The sequence below is a fragment of the Geotrypetes seraphini genome, chromosome 13 (assembly GCF_902459505.1).
Source record: "Geotrypetes seraphini chromosome 13, aGeoSer1.1, whole genome shotgun sequence".
NCBI classification, from domain to species: domain Eukaryota; kingdom Metazoa; phylum Chordata; class Amphibia; order Gymnophiona; family Dermophiidae; genus Geotrypetes; species Geotrypetes seraphini.
The window spans coordinates 17,404,590-17,425,079 of NC_047096.1; the positions used below are offsets into that span (position 1 = coordinate 17,404,590).

Sequence of the window (20,490 nt, forward strand, 5' to 3'; positions counted from 1 at the left end):
CTTTCAGTGAGGAAATACTTCCTAGTGTTGCTATGAAATCTCCCACCCCTGAGTTTCAACGGATGGCCTCCTGTTGCATTAGGTCCTGTAAGGAAAAAGATGTCTTCTTCTACCTCAATACGGCCAGTAACATATTTGAACGTCTCTATCATATCTCCCCTCTCTCTGCGTTCCTCGAGAGAGTATAACTGCAACTTACCTAGACATTCTTCATATGGGAGATCCTTGAGTCCTGAGACCATCCTGGTGGCCATTCGCTGAACCGACTCCACTCTCAGCACATCCTTTTGATAATGTGGCCTCCAAAATTGAACACAATATTCCAGATGAGGTCTCACCATAGACCTGTACAACGGCATTACAACTTCGGGCTTCCGGCTGACAAAACTTCTTCGGATGCATCCCAGCATTTGCCTAGCCTTGGATGAAGCTTTATCTGGTCCCATGGCTTTGTTCACTTTGAGCCTTGATAGTTCTTGGTAGATGCTGCCGGCGGTAAATTCAAAATTCCGGAATGGGTCGTTTGAGCTCTCCCTTGCCTGCAGCTGTGGACCGGATCCCGGCGCCTCGCAGGTAAATTCTGAGCAGAAGTATTCATTGAGTAGTTCGGCTTTATCGGAGTCCGATTCTACATATTTACCATCAGGTTTCCTAAGGCGCACTATCCCATCTGTGTTCCTTTTCCTGTCACTAACATACCTGAAAAAGGATTTATCCCTTTTTGATATTCTTTGCTAGATTCTCTTCCATCCGAAGTTTGGCATCTCTGACTGCTGTTTTGACAGTTCTAGATTTCGCCCGATAGTCTTCTTTAGCGTCTAGTCTTTCTGATTGTTTGTAGGATACAAATGCTCTTTTCTTCTGTTTCACGAGTTCTGAGATCTCCACGGAGAACCACTTAGGTTTATTATTTCTCCGCCGTTTACTCACTGTTTTTATATAGAGGTTGGTTGCTTCCTCTAGTGTAGATTTTAGAGCAGACCACAGTACCTCCACACTATCTGTTGGGTCCTGGTTTTGCAGCGTCTCGTACACGAAATTTCCCATTATGTTCATATCATGCTTCAGTGAGGTAAGAAATTTCAGCTCTGCTTCCTCACTGTCCAGATAGAACTGAAGAGTGAAACTTCATCCTAAGAACATAAGAATAGCCTTACTGGGTCCATCAAGCCCAGTAGCCCGTTCTCATGGTGGCCATTTCAGGTCCCTAGTACCTGGCCAAAACCCAAGTTGTAGCAACATTCCATGCTACCAATCCAGGGCAAGCAATGGCTTCCCCCATGTCTTTTTCAATAACAGATTATGGACTTTTCCTCCAGAAAATTGTCCAAACCTTTCTTAAAACCAGCTACGCTATCTGCTCTTACTACAACCTCTGGCAACGCATGTCAGAGTTTAACTATTCTCTTGAGTGAAAAAAGATGTGCTCCTATTGGTTTTAAAAGTATTTCCCTGTAACTTCATCGAGTGTCCCCTAGTCTTTGTCATTTTTGACAGAGTGAAAAATCGATCCACTTGTACCCGTTCTACTCCACTCAGGATTTTGCAAACTTCAATCATATCTCCCCTCAGCCGTCTCTTTTCCTAGCTGAACAGCCCTAACCTTTGTAGTCTTTCCTCATACGAGAGGAGTTCCAAACCCTTTATCATCTTGGTCGCTCTTCTTTGAACCTTTTCTAGCGACATAAGAAACAGAAAATAAATAAAGCATTTTAATGCTACAAAACGTGGAGTGACATCCTCTTAGAAAAAGATTAAAGTGCCATCAACAAACAAATGTTTTGCAAAGTTATGGCAGATACATAATATGGTAACGCTGATGGTACAATATAAAAGTGGAGTGGAGGAATAGCCTAGAGGTTAGAGCATCAGGCTGGTTCAAAACTGCTTGTGACCTTGGGCAAGTCAATTAACCCTCCACTACATCAGGTACAAAAGTTATATTGTAAGCCCTCCAGAGACACAGAAATACCTACTGTACCTGACGGTAACTCACCTTGAGCTGCTAATGAAAAAAGTGTGAGTGAAATCCGAATAATTATGATGTACGGGTTCATTCTGGGAAAATGATGAATATGCAACCTAATACACAAGAGTGCATGAGTCCAGCACAATACCTTTTGCTGCCATCTGCTGATTGAAACTTGCATGTACTTGCTAGGCTCAACACATAGCAGTCAAGCCAGAAAAGGAAAAAAAACAGCAGAGCAGAAGACGTCAACCAATGGGCTATTCCTCCACTCCACCATTCACAGCAAATCCATCACTGAACATCTCAGAGGAGAGTGGAACAATTCATCCTTCAAAAATAACCACAGATTAAGTCACTTTTGGCTTTCAAGTCAATGGGCTGTATTTGAGCTCCAGAATGGCTGAGGATAGTTGATGAGAGAAAATCCATCATTGTCCACAGAAATCCATTAACTAATGCACCTGCTTAAAGCCAGCAGCCCATGTGTCTAATAAAGAATCACATTTTCATTCAAGAAATGCTTTAGTCCCTCATGCAACTGCTCTGATCTTTAAATGATTAAACTTCAGCCCAAAATCAAGCTAAATTTTCCATGATTTTCCATGATTCCACCATCATGCACTGAGGAAAATCATATGGCTCCAAATGCTAAATGGAAAACCTGAAGGCTCCACTCCCAACCTGAACTGTGGGGTAATATGTTCTAGGGCAGGAAGGGCAGCTAGATGATATAAAGACACCAAGTGAATAAAAGCAGCTCTAGGCCTAACGCCAAAGGGACATCAACCCAGTCCCTCAGTTGCAGGAGAGTAACTGTACACTGTTTTATTTTACTTTTGTGATTATGATAAACATACCGAGGGCCTCAAAATAGTACCTGGTGGGCCACATGTGGCCCCCAGGCCGCGAGTCTGAGACCACTGACATAGAGATCATATCTAATAACTCCTGATAGAGACAGATGAACAGTATGTCTGCAGTCATGGCTGTCACAACACAATCCTATTCAGTGGCATAGTAAGGGGGGGAGGGGGTGGTCCATCCTGGGCGCCATTTGATGGGGGCGCATGCACCGCTCCTCCTTTCCACCCCCCCACTCCTCATGCGTGCGCCCCTCCTTCCCCCGTACCTCTAGTTCGCTGCCGGGAGCAGAAACTTCAATGTGTTCTTCGCGACTCCGTCGGCTCTCCCGCCGATGTCACTTCCGGGTGCCGTACACAGGAAGTGACATCAGAGGGAGAGCTGCTGGGATCATGAGGAGCACACTGACGGTGTTACTCACAGCGGTGAACAACTAGAGGTACCGAGGAAGGGAAGGGGGGCGCGCGCGTGGCTGGGGGGGGGAATTGGGGAAGGAGCAGGGGGGGCAAGAGGAGAATGGGTGCCAGCGCCCCCACCAAGTTGACACCTGGGATGGACTGCTCCCCTCCCCCTTTACTATGTCACTGGCTGTATTACCTGGTATGCTTCACAAAAGAAAATCAGGGCAGACAGCTACGTACGGTTATGAGGAATGCTAATTACCTCGTATGTGCGCTCTCCACAGGAGCCCCACTTTTAGATTTCAACTGCTCAACCTCGCTATGTAACTTTTCAATTTCATTTGCCATCCTTCCCTGAAAAAAATGGTAGACAAATGGCTAAAGGGGGAAAAAAAGATCAATACATTTAAATGTATACTTGAGTTCAGACTAAAACTATTTATTGCTTGTGTGAAAAATCCAGAAAGCCATCCTGTTGAGGAATTTTGGTATTGGCCAGTCCCCCTCAGGAAGTCCACTCTAGAGGGGTAACTGAGGGCAGTACGCTGCCTGAGCAAGAGATGAGCGATGTCCTCCTACCCACCCAAAGTTGCAGGGACGAGGGGGTGGGCGGTCTTCCATCTCAGAGGGAGATGGCTGTGTGCACGGACAGGTGTGGGACGAGGGGTGTTATTTTCAGGGTACCTGGGAAAGTAAGGGAGTATGCAGAGTGTCTACTGAGGGTAGGATATCTGAAGTGGGAAAGCAGGGACTCTCCGTCTGAGTGTGTGAGGGGGGTATATGGGGCAGTGGAGCAGGAGGACAGATGTCTAAGGGCTAGATTCACAAAACTAACTGATCGTTTCCCAACCCGATTCACTAAACAGTTGCACGATCAATCTCCGATCCGCACATGCAAATGAGGGGAAATGGCATGCATAAGTAGGAAGCCATCGATTCACTAAACAGAAGAAGGAATACCGATTGGGTTTGCCGATCCTAAATGAAGTGACTGCTAAAGACCAGTCGCTACTCAAAACTCACCTTTTTCGAGACCAAGACCCTTAATGCCCCTTTTCTACCCTCCTCCTCCCCCCCTTCTGATCTTCTCCCCTCCCCCGTCCCACTCCTCTCCCCCCTACTTCTCTCCCTGCGGTTCGCAACTCTATGATTAACTGGATATGTAACCACTTGTAATCTCTGTTTAACTAATGTGAACCACCTAGAACTCTTTGGGGTATGGCGGTATACAAAAATAAAGTTATTATTGTTATTTATTATTATTACTTTCCTTGCCGACTCTCCTGCTCTCTGCCGCCCTGAAAACAACCATCAACATAAAAAATAAAAAAACTGTACATATGCATACTCCCCCCTTTTTATATATTGTCAAAAAGTGCAAAGCGAGCCCATGGTTTTAGCCTGCGGGTTTAAAGAGTATTCTGTTCCGTAGTCTGGCTGCAAAGTTCTGTTCCATTCTGCTTGCACAAATGATTCTGGCTGCAAAAATGATTCCTTTCGGGAGCTGCTGTCTGTACCTATGCCACCCCTCCCCCTTTGTTTTGACCCCCACTTGTGCGGAGAGCATGCACAAGCGCGGATCGCATCTACAGCCAACCGGGATGGTCTGCGAGGGCGTCGCGATTGCTCTGTAGTGATCCGTGGGGGGCGTGCGTCCAATCAGATAATTTGCAGGAGGGCTCTTTAGTGAATCAGTCGCCCGGCAGAACTCGGCCACGAATCACCCAACAACGATCCAGACCGGCAAGTTGAGTGAATCTAGGCCTAAGACAGAGCAGGATATGTGTCACAGCAAGGGGTTGGTGTGGGGAAAGGGGAAGCATCATGTCTGAGTGGGGATGCAGGAAGGTTGGCATGCAGGAAGGTTTTCAGAGAACATGATTGACCCCACCTCACTTCGTGCTCCCTCACCGTTCCTATCCTCCTCCCTTTTCCTTCCATGTGCACACAAAGTGACAGAGGAGATGAGCGCAGAGAATATTATACCTTATAATGTCACCTTAAACGAGAGAAAAATCCAACAGGAACTGCAGCAAAACCAAGCGAAAAGCAAAAACCAAAGACAACTGCAGACTATGTACGAGATGCAGGCACTGTTTATTTCAAACTCTAATGGAATATACAACCTTATTACCAGCCGAGGGACCCGACACGGTCCGTGTTTCGGACAACAAACCTTCCTCAGGGGTCTGTGGTAGATAAGGTTTTGCAACAAACAGCATTAAAGGAAAAAACAAGTGCATTTTCCATTGAGATTGCAATGCTTTTTACAATCCAGCACTAAACTCGTTCGGGCACTTGTTTTTTCCTTTAATGCTCTTTGTTGCAAAACCTTATCTACCACGGACCCCTGAGGAAGGTTTGTTGTCCGAAACACGGACCATGTCGGGTCCCTCGGTTGGTAATAAGATTGTATATACCATTAGGAGTTTGAAATAAACAGTGCCTGCATCTTGTACATAGTCTGCAGTTGTCTTTGGTTTTAACAATGTCACCTTGCCACTTCCCGGTCTTCCATTCAGTCACCCCAATTGCAGCAGCAGGAGAAGCACTTAAGTGAACACCATTTCCTGCTACTGTGGCATGGGCGGACAAAGAGGTGCCAGCGCCCGGGGTGGTCCGCCCCTTTGCTTCCCTCCTCCCATGCCACACTCGCGTCCTCCCTTCCCCCTTGCCAGCGCAAGCAACTACTCTAGTCTTCTGCTCGCACCGGCCTGGCTCCCTCTGAAATCACTTCCAGGTCGCGGGGGCCAGGAAATGACATCAGAGGGAAAGCCGGCGCAAGCAGCAGGCCGGAAAAGCTGCTCACACTGATGGTGGGAAGGGACTAGGGAGGGCACGAATGCGGTATGGAAGGAGCGGGGGGGTGGAGAGGAGGGTGCAGGGGGAGCCACCGCCCCTGGCACCTCCTACCCTCGCTACACCACTGGGCTGAAGACCGGGGAAAACTGGTTTAAATCCCATTGCTGCTTCTTGTGATCTTGGGCAAGTCGCTTAACCCTCCACTACCTCAGGTACAAACTCAGATTGTGAGCCTTCCAGGGACAGATAAATACTTACTACACTTCCCCATCTGTATTCGCGGGGATTAAGGGCAGAGCCGGCCCGCGAATATGAAAAAAAACATAAATAATATTCGGGCCGGTTCTGCCCCTAACCCCCACTTCCCCCGGCTATTTTAAGCCCTGAAAGCCCCTCTCCCCTCCCGCCTTAAGCCTTACCTGGTAGTCTAGTAGGTTTTCAGGGCAGGAGCGATCTTCCCACGCTTCTGCTCCGTGCAGATCGCTCACAGGAAATGGCTCGAGAGACTACGGGAGCTCAAGGCAGCCATTTCCTGTGAGCGATCTGCACGGGACAGGAGCATGGGAAGATCGCTCCTGCCCCAAAAACCCACTAGACCATCAGGTAAGGATTAAGGGGGGGCTTACAGGGCTTAAAACAGCCCAAAAAATTAAAATGTGATTTCTGATTTAAAACTGCGAATAAGCGAATCTGTAGATACGGAATTTGCAAATAGGGAGGGGGAAGTGTATATCTGAAAGCATACAGTTTGAATAGCTTTCAGACTTGCAGGCACTATACAGTATATGAAATGAACACAAATTTTTAAAAAAAGCTTATAGCTACTCAGGGAGGTCCACTGCGCTTTACCTTCTCATCCAAGGCGGCCATTCGCTCATTCAGGTGTAACTGTAGCCTTTCATTGGACTCCGTCAGTAATCGCTCCACTGTGTCAGACAAGCGCTTACTGTGCTCCTCATTCATTCGCTCTCGTTGACGGGCCTGAAACCAGAACCAGCCCATGACAGCACACAAACTGTACACGTAGACAAAGAGACCCACAGAGCTGCGCACAATTACAGGAAATGCACATGCAGCCAGGTACCAGGTATCTCTGTAGAAATTTGCACTGCGCTACGGGGAATCATGCAAGCCATGACTGGCATTTGCTCAGCAGGACGCAGATGGGATAACTGGTTTTGTTCTTATCCTCTGGATTTTGCTCATTAGTTAACGAGAATTGGTCTCTGCTTACCCTGGCTAACTCTTGGTTCTTCTCAGCTAGCTGGCTCTCCAGCTGTCGCAGACGCTCCTCGATACTTCCATGTTTTTCTTCAGCCTATGAAAATCACAAGGAATTTCATGAGAATATCGTAGAACTTCCCTAATGGCAATAATCCCCCTCCCCCTAACACCCACCCAACCATCCTGCATAGAACAGGTCTGCTGGTCTCAGGACCTCTCTAACCTGCAGGTATATCACGGGAGCCATTCAGGAAGTCACTTAACGCTGAGCAGCAGTGCCAAAGCACGCTCCTGCTCAGTACCACTCAGCAGCTGAAGCTGGAACTCGCGGCAGGGATCGACAAGCAGGGCAGGAGTGCGGAAAGCTCATTCTTGCCCGTTATATCTCTGGACCACCTGTGATTCCAATGGCAGAGGAGGTACGATGGACAGGGCAGGGAGGGGAATGGGATGGAGAGCCTGGGAGGGAGGGAAGGGCGCTCTGTGCAGTGTCTGGCAGGGAAGGAGGTTGGGTGCAGAGCCTGACAGGGCAGGGCATTTGAATATTAAGCCACCCGATTTATATTCGAGTCAACCATTTTTCCTCCTTTATGGGGGGTCTCAACTTATATTTGAGAATATACGGTACCCACCTTCCTCAAAGCCACAATCCTCTCAGCAAGCTCTGCTTCCACCTCAGGCAGGGTCTCGGCTCTCCTCTCCATCTGTTGCAACCTCTGCTCTGCCAGTTCCAGCCGCTCTTGCAAGTTCCGGGCCTTCTCCTCGGACTGCGACATACCCCAGGGGAGACAAGCACAGCGCAAGACAAGAATCTCATTGGTTAAATGATATGAGACAGAGTGATTCAAGAGGCGTGCATCCTTTCCACAGTGATAGACACACTTTTATTAAGCATTTTATTGACCGTCTGCCTGGCCATTAGGGGTTGAATATAGTGGAAAGATAAAACATTATATAAAAAGCATCAAAACAGCATTGCTAACCAGCATAAACAGTAAAACATTCCACTAAGATAACATACAAACACTCAGGGGAAAAAGAAAACATTACATTACATTAGGGATTTCTATTCCGCCATTACCTTGCAGTTCAAGGAGGATTACAAAAGAGTTAGAGGGTGTTTTACAAAAAGATTTCTGGTCGTTTTGGGGGGAAAAGAGTAGAGCAGGTTGATTTTGGGGTTTGGGGGGTTAGAGGGATGAAAGGAGGAAGCTTGAGAGGTTAGGACTATTGTCACAGCAGGTTCAAGGAAACAAAAGGGCAGGATTAACCAATAGGCATGTGCCTAGGGCCCGAAATGGTCAGGGGGGCCCGATGAAGGAGGGCATCAACAATGTTTTTTTCCAAACGGCAATGGACCCCTCCAGCATTGATCGGCAACGCGGGCCCCCCCCCCCCCCGATCGGAAACGCAGCCCCCCCCCTTCTGATTGGCAATGCAGCCCCCCTCCCATCAACGGAAAGTAAGACAAGCAAGCAACGTGGGTAAGAAAGGCAACGGGAACTGTAATTGTGCAAGCGGTGCTGCTTGCCCAAAGCTTCCCTCTGATGCAGCTTCCTATTTCCGCCTGGGCGCATGGTGGGGTGGGGCGGGGCAGGGGTCCCAGTGTACTTGTGTGCCTAGGGGCCCTCGACGAATTAATCCTGCCCTGCCTCCCACCAAACTCAGTTGAAGAATAGCCAGGTTTGTAATTCTGTTTTCAAAAATCAACATTATTCCACTCGTAGCTAATGCTATATGGTAGCAATGTTTATTACACTAGTGATTCGCAGTGACAGACATTAGAACTGAGGGATACAGAAGAGTAATCCAGGGCAATTTTGAGACTGCCCCCCCCCCCCCCCCCCTTGAGGCAAAGTAGCCTCAGGGAGATTCTATGCATTGCAGAGTACCAGAGAGCTGTACCAGTTTATTACCTGACGATGCAAAGATTCCATATTGACCAACTCGTTCTCCAGTTTGTCGTTAAGATCGTGAACAGAAGTTACTTCTCTCTGGGCAGCTAAGTAACGTTTTTCTAGGGTTGTGATTCGTTTTTCCATATCATCTTTCTGAGCCAGTGCCTGCATAAGGAAAGAAGGAATATTTCCAAAATTAGAACCAGAGGTTCTCCTACACACAGCCCACCATCAAAATCAGGAGTATTCCCAAACACACGAACACCATCTACAGGGACTGAGAATATTCTCATGGAAATCCACAAACTCACAGAGGCAGAAAAGGACACTTTGGAGAGGGATCATACAGTGGAATACCGAGATTTATTTCCTTTTTCCTTCTGAAGAAAGACATTTACAGTACACTTCTCCCTCTGTATTCACGGTTTCTGCACTCGTAATTTCAATTATTCATGGTTTTTTTTCTTTCTGGCTTCTCCCTCCCCCAATTACATCATCCATAGCCGTCATCTCCACCGGGATCCACCGCCGCTCCCCTTGAGCTCCTGTTGGCCACTGGGATCCTAATGAGAATTTGGGGCCGTGGCTCTGAGGAGAGGAGACGGGCCAGGCTCGAGGGAGACCCAGAGGTAAGAGTGGCAGCTTGGTGGGGTGGGAGGGGTTGGAGTGATGCGACAGGAGTTGGTGGTGGGCTTCTCTCTCTCCCCTGCTCTGTAGATTGGGCCAGGGTTAAGGAGAGACCCGGGCATTACTTTGAATCTCAGTAACAGGGCAAAGACTGCCACCCGGAGGTAAGAGCAGCAGCTTGGTGGGGTGGGAGGGGTTGGAGCGACGGGAGTTTGCGGTGGGCTTCTCTCTCCCCCCTGCTCTGTAGATGGGGCAGGTTAAGGAGAGACCCGGGCAGGCGGGGGAGGGGGCAAATACCTTTCTCATATGTTATTTGCAGTTTTATCATATTCTCAAGGGTTTTTAACATATGAAAAAGTTATTCGCGGGTCTGTTAATCCCCTATCACCGTGAATACGGAGGGAGATGTGTACAGTCGGCAGACAAATATTTACTTGAAATCCCAAGTTTTCACAAGATTAGCCTCAAGTGGTTGGCCTAAACTATGGAACTCGCTAACCTTGGAACGATGCAATATGAACTCACTTATCTCATTTAGAAGGACACGGTAGTACTCGAAAGAGTCCAGAGAAGAGCGACTAAGATGGTTAAGGGGTTGGAGGAGCTGCCGTACAGTGAAAGATTAGAGAAACTGGGCCTCTTCTCCCTCAAACAGAGGAGATTGAGAGGGGACATGATCGAAACATTCAAGGTACTGAAGGGGATAGACTTAGTAGATAAGGACAGGTTGTTCACCATCTTTAAGGTGGGGAGAACGAGGGGGCACTCTCTAAAGTTGAAAGGGGATAGATTCCGTACGAACGTACGGAAGTTCTTCTTCACTCAGAGAGTGGTAGAAAACTGGAACGCTCTTCCGGAATCTGTCATAGGGGAAAACACCCTCCAGGGATTCAAGACAAAAAGTTCCTGCTGAATAAGAACGTGCGCTGGTAGGGCTGGTCTTTGACCAAAGGGCCGCCGCGTGAGCAGACTGCTGGGCATGATGGACCACTGGTCTGACTCAGCAGTGGCAGTTCTTATGTTCTTAAAACATCTGTAGACATATTTGATTCAAAAGGCCTTTTCCTGATTTCTTGTTCATCTTTGGTACACATGTAGTTTAATATTTAATTGCCTCAACAGTAATTTTTGAAATATGTCTAGGAGAGGGCTTACAAATAAATAAATAAGGCTGTTGTGTGTATTTTGATTATGTGAGTTTACAACTGTGATCCACTTTGAATTGTCAAATGAGTTGAATATAAAATATTTTATATATAAAAAAATAAATGCTTGAGACAGAACCTGAGCACAACAAAAGGGCGGCGACAATGTAACACAGCAGTGGAATATCAGCTCTCAGAAAGACAAGAGGATTAGATAGGACCGGTGGGGTAGTAAGCGTGAAAGGCGCCCAGGGCGGTGGCAAACCGCCTCGCCCTCTTCTCCGGCCCCACACGCTCCTTCCCCCACCCCCTCCTGCCGCGTGCGTGCCGCTTCCCTTCCCCCGTACCTCTGTAACCAGCAGCAACCCCCAAGCTGCTGTCGCACCAGTGTCAGGTCTTCCTTTGACATGACTTCCTAGGCACGGGTCCAGGAAGTGACATCGGAGGAAGAGCCGATGCAGCTTAGGGGTTGCTACTCGCACCAGGAATGTTACAGAGGTACGAGGGAAGGGAAGCGTCGGACACGTGCAGTAGCGGTGGGGTGGGGAAGGAATGGGGGGGGGGGCAGACAAGAGGACGGGTGCCTGCGCCCTCACCAAGACAGAGCCCAGGGTGGACTGCCCCCTCCCCTTACTACGCCACTGGACAGGACAGGCAGCAATGCCATGTCGCCTCTCAGAACTTGGCAACGGCAGGGTCTTACCTCTCGGAGATCCTTCTGATGCTTGCTGCTCATTTCTTCAGACTTGATGAGATCCTTCCTGGCTGTGGTGAGATCCTCTTCCAACTCAGCAACCCTTGCCGCCAAAGAGGTCAGGTGGTCCTTTGTCTGCCCCAGCTCACCATTCTGCTTTTCCAGTAGCTCTTGCAGCTCCACCACTCGACTCTCCTCATCCTCGGGGTGCACCGAGCCATTGGACAACTGCTGCAACCGGCCGAACACCAAACTTCAGGACTAGTGGTTAAAAGCTCAGTACGAGGAAGGTATTTATTTATTTTCAACATTTATATATCGTCTATATCAGTGGTTCCCAACCCTGTCCTGGAGGACCACCAGCCAGTCGGGTTTTGGGGATAATCCTAACGAATATACATGAGAGAGATTTGCATATGATGGAGGTGACAGGCATGCAAATCTGCTCCATGCATATTCATTAGGGCTATCCTGAAAACCTGACTGGCTGGTGGTCCTCCAGGACAGGGTTGGGAACCACTGGTCTATATCTAGACCACAGGTGTCAAAGTCGGTCCTCGAGGGCCAGAATCCAGTCGGGTTTTCAGGATTTCCCCAATGAATCTGCATGAGATCTATTTGCATGCACTGCTTTCAATGCATATTCATTGGGGAAATCCAGAAAACCCGACTGGATTCCGGCCCTCGAGGAGGGACTTTGATACCCCTGATCTAGACGGTTTGCTCATAACACATGCAAAATATAAAATCAACATTACAAAAAGCAGAGTCTTCATGATATTTTTTGCCCACTTCCATCAAATAGAAATCTTCCCTTACATAAAAGCAGATAGCTGCGTTTTCAATCTTTTATTTTTTTTATTTCAATCTGTCAGCACATAGGCGTAAATTGCCCCATCGTGTTCCACATTTTAACAGCTACCACACAAAAAGCAGCTGCTCTAGTCTCAGCATATCACATTTTCGTCGATGTTTCAGGTAACGTGGCATTTTCTGAACGCAGTGCTCTACCGAGACAGCATAACACCAGCAATTGCTTAAAATATAAAGGTACTGGATTGGACTCTCTGTGCTACAGGTAACCAATGCAACTTCAGAAGGACTGGAGTTATGTGCTCGTTTCTTGCAATGCCCATAGCCAACCGTGCTGCTGCATTTTGGACCGACTGCAATGCACTGCTCCTTGTTTTGGTTAGTTATCCCAAGGTACAGTGCATTACAGTAGTCTAATCTGGAGATAACCTTTCCCTGAACTACAGTTCTAAATTCAAAAGGTGTCAGCATCGGCTTTAAACGATATATGTAAGTAGCCAAAACAAGCCTGAAAAAGCCACGTCCTCGTTAAATCAGAGTCCAGTTTTACCCCTAATTCTGTCATTTCCTTTTTGACCAGGAAAATTAAAGAGGTATGAGGGAAGAGAAAGGAAGGAGCGCACGAGCGTGGAAGGGGTGGTCAGAACGAAGCGGGGGGAGGGGGGAAGGTGGAGCTGGCACCCCACCAAGATGGCACTCGGGGTGGACCCTTCCCCTCCTTACTATGCCACTGCCCGTGACTACACTGTGGCTTTGATAGCATCTGAGATGTCTTTTTTTTTTTTTTTTTCATTATTTCTGTGTTTCTATATTGCTTCCCTTCAGTAGAGCCGTTTGATGTAATATTGGAATTAAGAAGATTTATTATTGATAACCTGTTTAGGCTAACTGTACTTATTTTGCTGAAGGGTTGGAGCTACACCTCGGCACCCTGAGGTTGTGGGTTTAAGCCCCACACTGTTCCTTGTGACCCTGGGCAAGTCACTTAAACCTCCACTGCCCCATGTACGTTAGATAGATTGTCAGCCTGCTGGGACACATACGGCCTCTTTTACAAAAAATGCACTAGCACAGGGGTAGGGAACTCCAGTCCTCGAGAGCCGTATTCCAGTCGGGTTTTCAGGATTTCCCCAATGAATGTGCATTGAAAGCAGTGCCTGCAAATAGATCTCATGCATATTCATTGGGGAAATCCTGAAAACCCGACTGGAATAGGGCTATCGAGGACCGGAGTTCCCTACCCCTGCACTAGCAGCAGCCCTGAAGCCCTTTAAAAGAGGCCGATAGGGAAAAATGCTCAAGTCCCTGATTGTAAACCAGTCAGACAACCTCCATTGACAGGCTGTATATAAATAAACTTAAATAAATTAAAATATGGATTTCCATTGAACATACTATCTGGCGTTTGCTGTTGCAGGCAGCTTCTTTGTGAAGCACAGTGAGAGATTGGCTTTCCTGGTTGGGATCATTTAATCCCTGGTTGGGATCATTTAATCCCTGGTTGGGATCATTTAATCCCTGGTTGGGATCATTTAATTTTTTTACACGATACAAGAATATGTGACTCCTGTTGCAGGCAGGTGTCCGCTAAAACACGGCTCCGTGTCGAGACACTGGGTCAGACTCCTACTCCTTACCTTCTTTACACGTATGGGATATGCATTGCGAAGATAATTCTATATTAATTCACTTGGTTGGGAAAACAAGAAGGCGCCTTATATTTATTTTGGGTACAGGAAATTTATGGATGTTTGGGAGCCGTTGACTAGATTTCGTAAGGAATGATAACCGACTTTATTTTACTGACCTTTAAACATACACATCCGGGGTGGGAGGGAGGGGGGGGGGTCTGTACTGGAATTGTTTGGGGGAATTTTTAGATAGTTTCTTGTGGGTATTTACTTTCTTGATTAATAGGTGGGAGGGTGGGGGGGGGGAAATAATCGCTTATTACTGTGGGCTCCTTTTACAAAGGTGCGCTAGGGCCTTAACGCGCAGAATAGCCGCGCTAAATTTCTGCGCGCGCTAGCTGCTACCGCCTCCTTTTAAGCAGGCGGTAGTTTTTTTGGCTAGCGCGTGCTATAGCGCGTGCTAATCCGGTGCGTGCGCTAAAAAACGCTAGCGCACCTTTGTAAAAGGAGCCCTATATGTAGGTTTATTGTGCTCTTCTTGTAATATTATATGTACGCACAATTGTAGTTGGAAAATTTAATAAAGATTATAAAAAAAAAAAAAAAAAAAAGGCGGCACCTATTTTAAGCCTATTTTTATCAAGAAGCACGAGTGCCTATGTGTCTTTATATAACACCAGAATAAACGCTGACAAAATCATAGCCGCAATGCAGCCACATACATTTGTAGTGGCTCAGGAGCTTGTGTAAATGGACGCCGCTGAAATACCACACATAGGTTTGTATTATTTTGTGACTCTGCCTGTGCTCTGCCTAAATTCCTCCTCCTGAATACACCTACTTTACCTCCTGGTTACATACAAACAGTGGTGTCATAGAGGGGACTCGACAGGGGCACTGGCACCTCATCTCCCCCGGCAATAGGAGGGGTCTCTGGAAATCTCTCCTTCCCCTACTTCTCCAGATCTTCGCCGGCAGCAACCAGGCTGCTTGCACCAGCCACAATCCTCCCTCTGATGTCACTTCCTGCTCACCATCAAGTAACGGCAGAAGGACTGCACAGCCAGTGCAAAAAGGAGCAGCATAGCTTACTTGCGGCCAGTGAAGATTTGAGGAGTGCATTTGGGAGCGCACGGCACTACGATGTCGGGTACCTCCGCCTTGGCCACCAACTTCCCTCACTACACCACTTGCATACGAGTAAGAGGAATTCTACACATGCATAAATACATGATAAATACTTTATAAAATTAACCCCCCCTCATAGCTATGCCTATATCAGGCACTTCTGGCAGAGGCCACGGTTCAGGTTTTGCCCTGTATTCTGCAGAAAGATTCACGAAATCCCACCTTCCAAAAAACTTTGGGCTCCTTCTCCTCTTCCTTGCAAGGTGCCTCCTCTTGGCCTTGATTCACTTTCCTTTTGCGCTGGCTCTGTTGCAGGGCTCTAACCTAGCAAAGAGCAAAGACACAGGCCAGACAGTAATGCTGCCAAGATGCAAAAAAACATCAATGCAAAAAAACTACTGGAAAGGAAGCTCTATGGTACCTGCCCTGTCACCACATGAATTTGATCCAGTTGGAGGAAAAGATACAATATATAAGGAGTCTTTTCTGTCTCTATGTTACAATGTATAAGGTACTCAGATATAAAGTAAGTGAATGAAGAGTCTATGGCATGGCCTGAAGTACAAAGAGAGTCCTCAACGGTTATTAATTCAAATACTATGTAACATGTTTTTTGGGTTTGTTTTTTTTTTTGGGGGGGGGGGTTGAGTGCTCAGGAAAAAGTTTGTGAGAGACCAGGCTTAGAGCAGAGCTCCAGCAGCAGGAAAAACTCTCCTTTTTCAATCATAACACATATCATGGCTTTGCATTTGATAAGTTTTCAACGTCTTGCTAGTTAAATCTTGCATTAGTTATTGTAAAAAAAAACAAGAAAAAAACCCAACAACAAAACAACTTATCTGCGCTGGAGCGGAGCAAAGGTTTAGGCGGGGTAATTAAGCGCTGCCATTCATTGCCAGAGAATGCAGTGAAAGCAGTTAGCTTAGCAGGGTTTAGAAAAGGTTCAGATCATTTCCTAAAAGAGAAGTCCATAAGCCATTATTAAGATGGCTTGAGGAAATCCACTGCTTATTCCTAGAATAAGCAGCATAAAATCTTGTGATCTTGACAGGTACTTGTGGCCCGGGTTGTCCGCAGAAATAGGATACTGGGGTTTTTGGGCCTTTGGTCTGTCCCAGTATGGCAACTCTTATGTTCATTAAAGAAAAGAGCACAGGTCTCCTCCTCTTGGTGTCCAACACTTTCTCGGCCTTCACCTACCTCCTCACAGGCAGCTGCCAGTTGTTCTTCCAAGGTTGCCACTCTTTGCAGTGATGCACGCAAGCGTTCTCGCACCTAGATTTACACATAGAAAGTCAACAACAGTTAACTGACTCATTGTATTTAGAGAATTATGGGGGGGGGGGGGTTTTGTCATAAGTTTTACTGGGCAATTTTTTTTAGCGGTGACTAACAAACCTGAAAGAATAAATACATTTGCCAATATGATTAATGCCCGAAGATGAACACACCTCCAACCGTCATCTACAGTTACTGCTCAATGCCTTGGTTTCCTCACTTTGCAACAACCTTTCACCCTCAGCTAGGCATATTATCCCGTAGCATCCAGATCATGACAGAACTCATCAAGTAACGGTAGACCTTCTCAATCTGTCACCACCAGACATGCTCAACTAATAAAAATAAAGATCCTAGTCACAGCAGGCCCTGAAGGGTGACAGGACAGGGGCAATTCGTCAAAATAGGATGCCACTGGGGAAGGAAAGGGAAAGACAAGCTCATTGAATACCAAGTAAACAGACCTTCCCGTCTACTTACAGAGAAAATAGACTTTCTCGTCTTTGGACTTTCTGTCAGGCCGTGGCAGACCTCCACCCCCACCACACAATGAGGGATGTTCAAAATTCTCAGACAGAAATGATAAACCTTCTCACCCACTAATACATAATAAGAGACTTTCACTATTTTCAAGGAATAACATGTTCAACCCAACACCAGGCAATAACAGACCTTCCTAATCAATAACAGATAAGGACAACCGGTCTTTTCATCCTCTCCCTCTGCCAGGTAATGGCTGACTTTCTCATCCAACACCAAGCTTAGCACCGAATGCCAAGTAAAGACACAAAACCAGGGAACTACAGACCTTCTCTTTCTCTTACCTTCCTCCAGGAAAGAATCCTCACCAACACCAGTTAATGAAAGAGCACCTCAACCATTACCAAGAAAAGGCACATATGTTCAACCTCTCAGTCTTCAAATTCTTATTATTAGATTCTTGATATACGGCCTTTCTGTGGTTTATCTATTACATACAGGCATTTTCTCTATTTCTAGTAGGCCCTCCGTCTATCAGGGGTTATGTGGGGTTAAGTAACTTGTCCAGGGTTACAAGTGCTATGTAAGGCAGGGGCAAAACCAACAGGCCCCATTTCTAAGCTGAGCCACTTGGTAGTATTGCTTTAAATTAAGAAGGGACAGGCCCCCCTCTATTTGTGCATGAATTTTCCCTTCCCAAACCAAAATACACACATTTTGCATAAAATCATTGAAGATTTCTGTAGGTGGAAATATGCCTAGCTGAAGGTGAAAGGTGGTTACAAAGTGGGGAAACCAAGGCATTGAGCAGTAACTGTGGAAATCCCTAAAACTTTCATCTGGCACCCAGCATAGTAAAGAGAAATTTCCACCTACAGAAATCTTCAATGATTTTATGCAAAATGTGTGTATGTTGGAGGGGGAGGGGGGTAATAAAAATCATACATTGTGTAACTCCTCCAAAACTGGTTTAAAAAAAATAAAACTACCACAAAAATCATTCTCACGCAACACCAGGTAAATAGAAACTCGCATCCTGTCAGCCATGACCAGATAATGGCAAAATTTTTCACCTATCCTCCAGACACCAAATTATAGCGCACTTTCTTGCCCTAAGCTTTGAAATGATAGACCTTTTCATCCTTTCATTCAGCATCAAGTAATGGCAGACTCACCTTTTCATCCAAAGCCTTATGGTGTTCAAATAATGATTTCAGTGCTTTTAAAACTTCAACTTCGCTAGAAACACCTGAAGGAGATTGAGCCTGCCTCTTGACAACAGTCATTCTGAGTGACCGCTCATGCCGCGAGACCAAGCACTCCAGATGCTCAAGCAACAACTGGAAATCAAAAAGAGTAAATTAGTTACAGGTAGACTGCAAAATCAAACTATGTCTTCTTTCACTGGGAAATATATAAATCATACTAAGCAAATACCTGGTCTATTTTTCTATATATCTAACAAAATCTTAACACAATTAAAAAAAACAAAACACCCATTAAGGCCTGTAAATGGCCGCCAATCGCATAGCAACCATACAATGGCGCTGTTTGCAGAATTCTGGCTATATGATAGGGAGGCGCTGGAAATGTAGGCCAGGGTTTTAAAGGCTACCTTTCATGAGAATCACGCCTACTGAGACACCTTATGACACCCAATGCCACTTCCTGCATTAACCACGCCTACAGCGGTGTTAGATGTTGTAAGGGGCCTCCGAAGGAAGGATAATGGTGATCTCTCTGGAAGTGCCCTTAGGCACCTCCATTTTTTAAAAAAATTGCATTTTAATTGGTTTTCAAATTGGCACAGCCAATTACCGTGCCGATTAAACTAATTAAGTTAGGCAGCAGTTGGGCCCCGACCGTCACCTATCTTCGGGCACCATTTAGAGAATCGGGGCCCTAAATCAATAAGAAAATATTTTTAAATACGTGATGTATGCTGAGAAATCCTATGCTATACAGTGAAACTCATACAGCACCATCTCAATCACTGCACACCTCATCAGGAAAAAGAGTCCAAAAACATGTACGGCCAGCCCTCAAGTAAAGAACGAGTTACTTTTTTAAAGCTGTTCTTAAATTGGATTTGTTTGTAACTCAGAACTTAATAGATTTTAAGATTTTTGCTGCTTACCTCTGCTCCCAGCTGACAACAAGGTCAACTGTCCCCAGTGTTCCCTCTAAGGTACAGAATGCACAACCACACCCTGTTCTTAATGTGGCCTTGCATCATTCCTGAATCTGCTACAGGAGACGTGTAATAGTCTGTGCCACCGGAAATACTGCTTGCTCTGAATCGGTAGCATGGAATATTGCTACTCCTTGGGTTCTGGCCAGGTATTATTGACTTGGATTGGCCACCGTGAAAATGGGCTACTGGGCTTGGTCTGACCCAGTACGGCAAAAAATAAATAAATAAATAATGAAGTTGTGACCATGTTCTTAAGTATGAGTCATACTTAAGTCAGGCGTCTGTAACTCGGGGACTGCCTGTACTGAAATCCAAAATAAACATGAGTATGATAATTTATCTTGTTGCAATCCTGGCAGCAAAAGCAGATGAATGATTGGTGGACTGTGGACTATTTGACAGGGTGTCAGTATATAACCTGACATTTGAAGTGTGTGTATAAGTTTTGGCATTTTTGAACTGTAACTGTTTCATCGCTTATTCTACTCCTTTTAATTTGTATGTAATTCCTGTTTTTTAGTTGGAATGTAATCCGCCTTGAACCGCAAGGTAATGGCGGAATAGAAATCACTAATGTAATGTAATGTAATGTAATTATGTTACCTGATTAAATCTGCAACTTGTATGTAAGTATCCATGGTCTGAGTTTATAGACTACTGAGGTATATTTTTGCTGTTAGGTTTTGGGTTGTTTTTTTTTTTTACCTATAGTAGTATTTGCCTTTTAGATCCTACTGAAGAAACCAGTTATGACTAAAGTTGAATCCTTGTTGAGGACTGTGGCTACAGTGGACTCTTTATTATGAGATAGTTATGTCTACAGGTTGAATTTATGGTTACAGGGTGGCTGCCTACAGTATCAAACTGATACTTATTTTGGATTTCAGTTTTGTATGTTATTTGACAATTTTTCCTGATGAGGTGTAGTGATTGAGATGGGTTTCACTGTATAACTTGGGACTTCTGAGCACACATCACAAATTTTAGAAATAGGTTTTCTGTTGATTTAATGGTTTTTTTTTTATTGTGTTGTTAGATTTTATTAGATATGGAAAAGAATAAACCCAGTATAGTTTATAGCAGGGATCTCAAAGTCCCTCCTTGAGGGTCACAATCCAGTCGGGTTTTCAGGATTTCCCCAATGACTATGCATTGAAAGCAGTGCATGCACATAGATCTCATGCATATTCATTGGGGAAATCCTGAAAACCCGACTGGATTGCGGCTCTCAAGGAGGGACTTTGAGATCCCTGGTTTATAGTGATCCAGATGGGGATTTTATATAATAAAATTATTTGTATGTTCATGCAAATTAAGACATGGACTTGGTTACAAATAGCAA

At 45.8% G+C, this 20,490-nt stretch overlaps 1 protein-coding gene across 5 annotated transcripts in view; it reads right to left on the bottom strand.

Moving 5' to 3' along the window:
- The window catches only part of PPFIA4 (PTPRF interacting protein alpha 4), a 125,721-nt gene that overhangs the window by 61,864 nt on the left and 43,367 nt on the right, over positions 1-20,490 (bottom strand). For 4 of the 5 annotated variants that reach the window (XM_033917484.1, XM_033917486.1, XM_033917482.1 and 1 more), the window contains exons 4-12: positions 18,130-18,294; positions 16,397-16,471; positions 15,419-15,520; positions 11,634-11,855; positions 9,177-9,323; positions 7,893-8,027; positions 7,271-7,354; positions 6,886-7,017; positions 3,497-3,588 (exon numbers count right to left, since the gene is read on the bottom strand). In XM_033917484.1, the coding sequence (XP_033773375.1) occupies positions 3,497-3,588; positions 6,886-7,017; positions 7,271-7,354; positions 7,893-8,027; positions 9,177-9,323; positions 11,634-11,855; positions 15,419-15,520; positions 16,397-16,471; positions 18,130-18,294 (1,154 nt within the window). The remainder of the gene's footprint in view (positions 1-3,496; positions 3,589-6,885; positions 7,018-7,270; positions 7,355-7,892; positions 8,028-9,176; positions 9,324-11,633; positions 11,856-15,418; positions 15,521-16,396; positions 16,472-18,129; positions 18,295-20,490) is intronic. The other variant, XM_033917485.1, reaches the window with a different exon arrangement.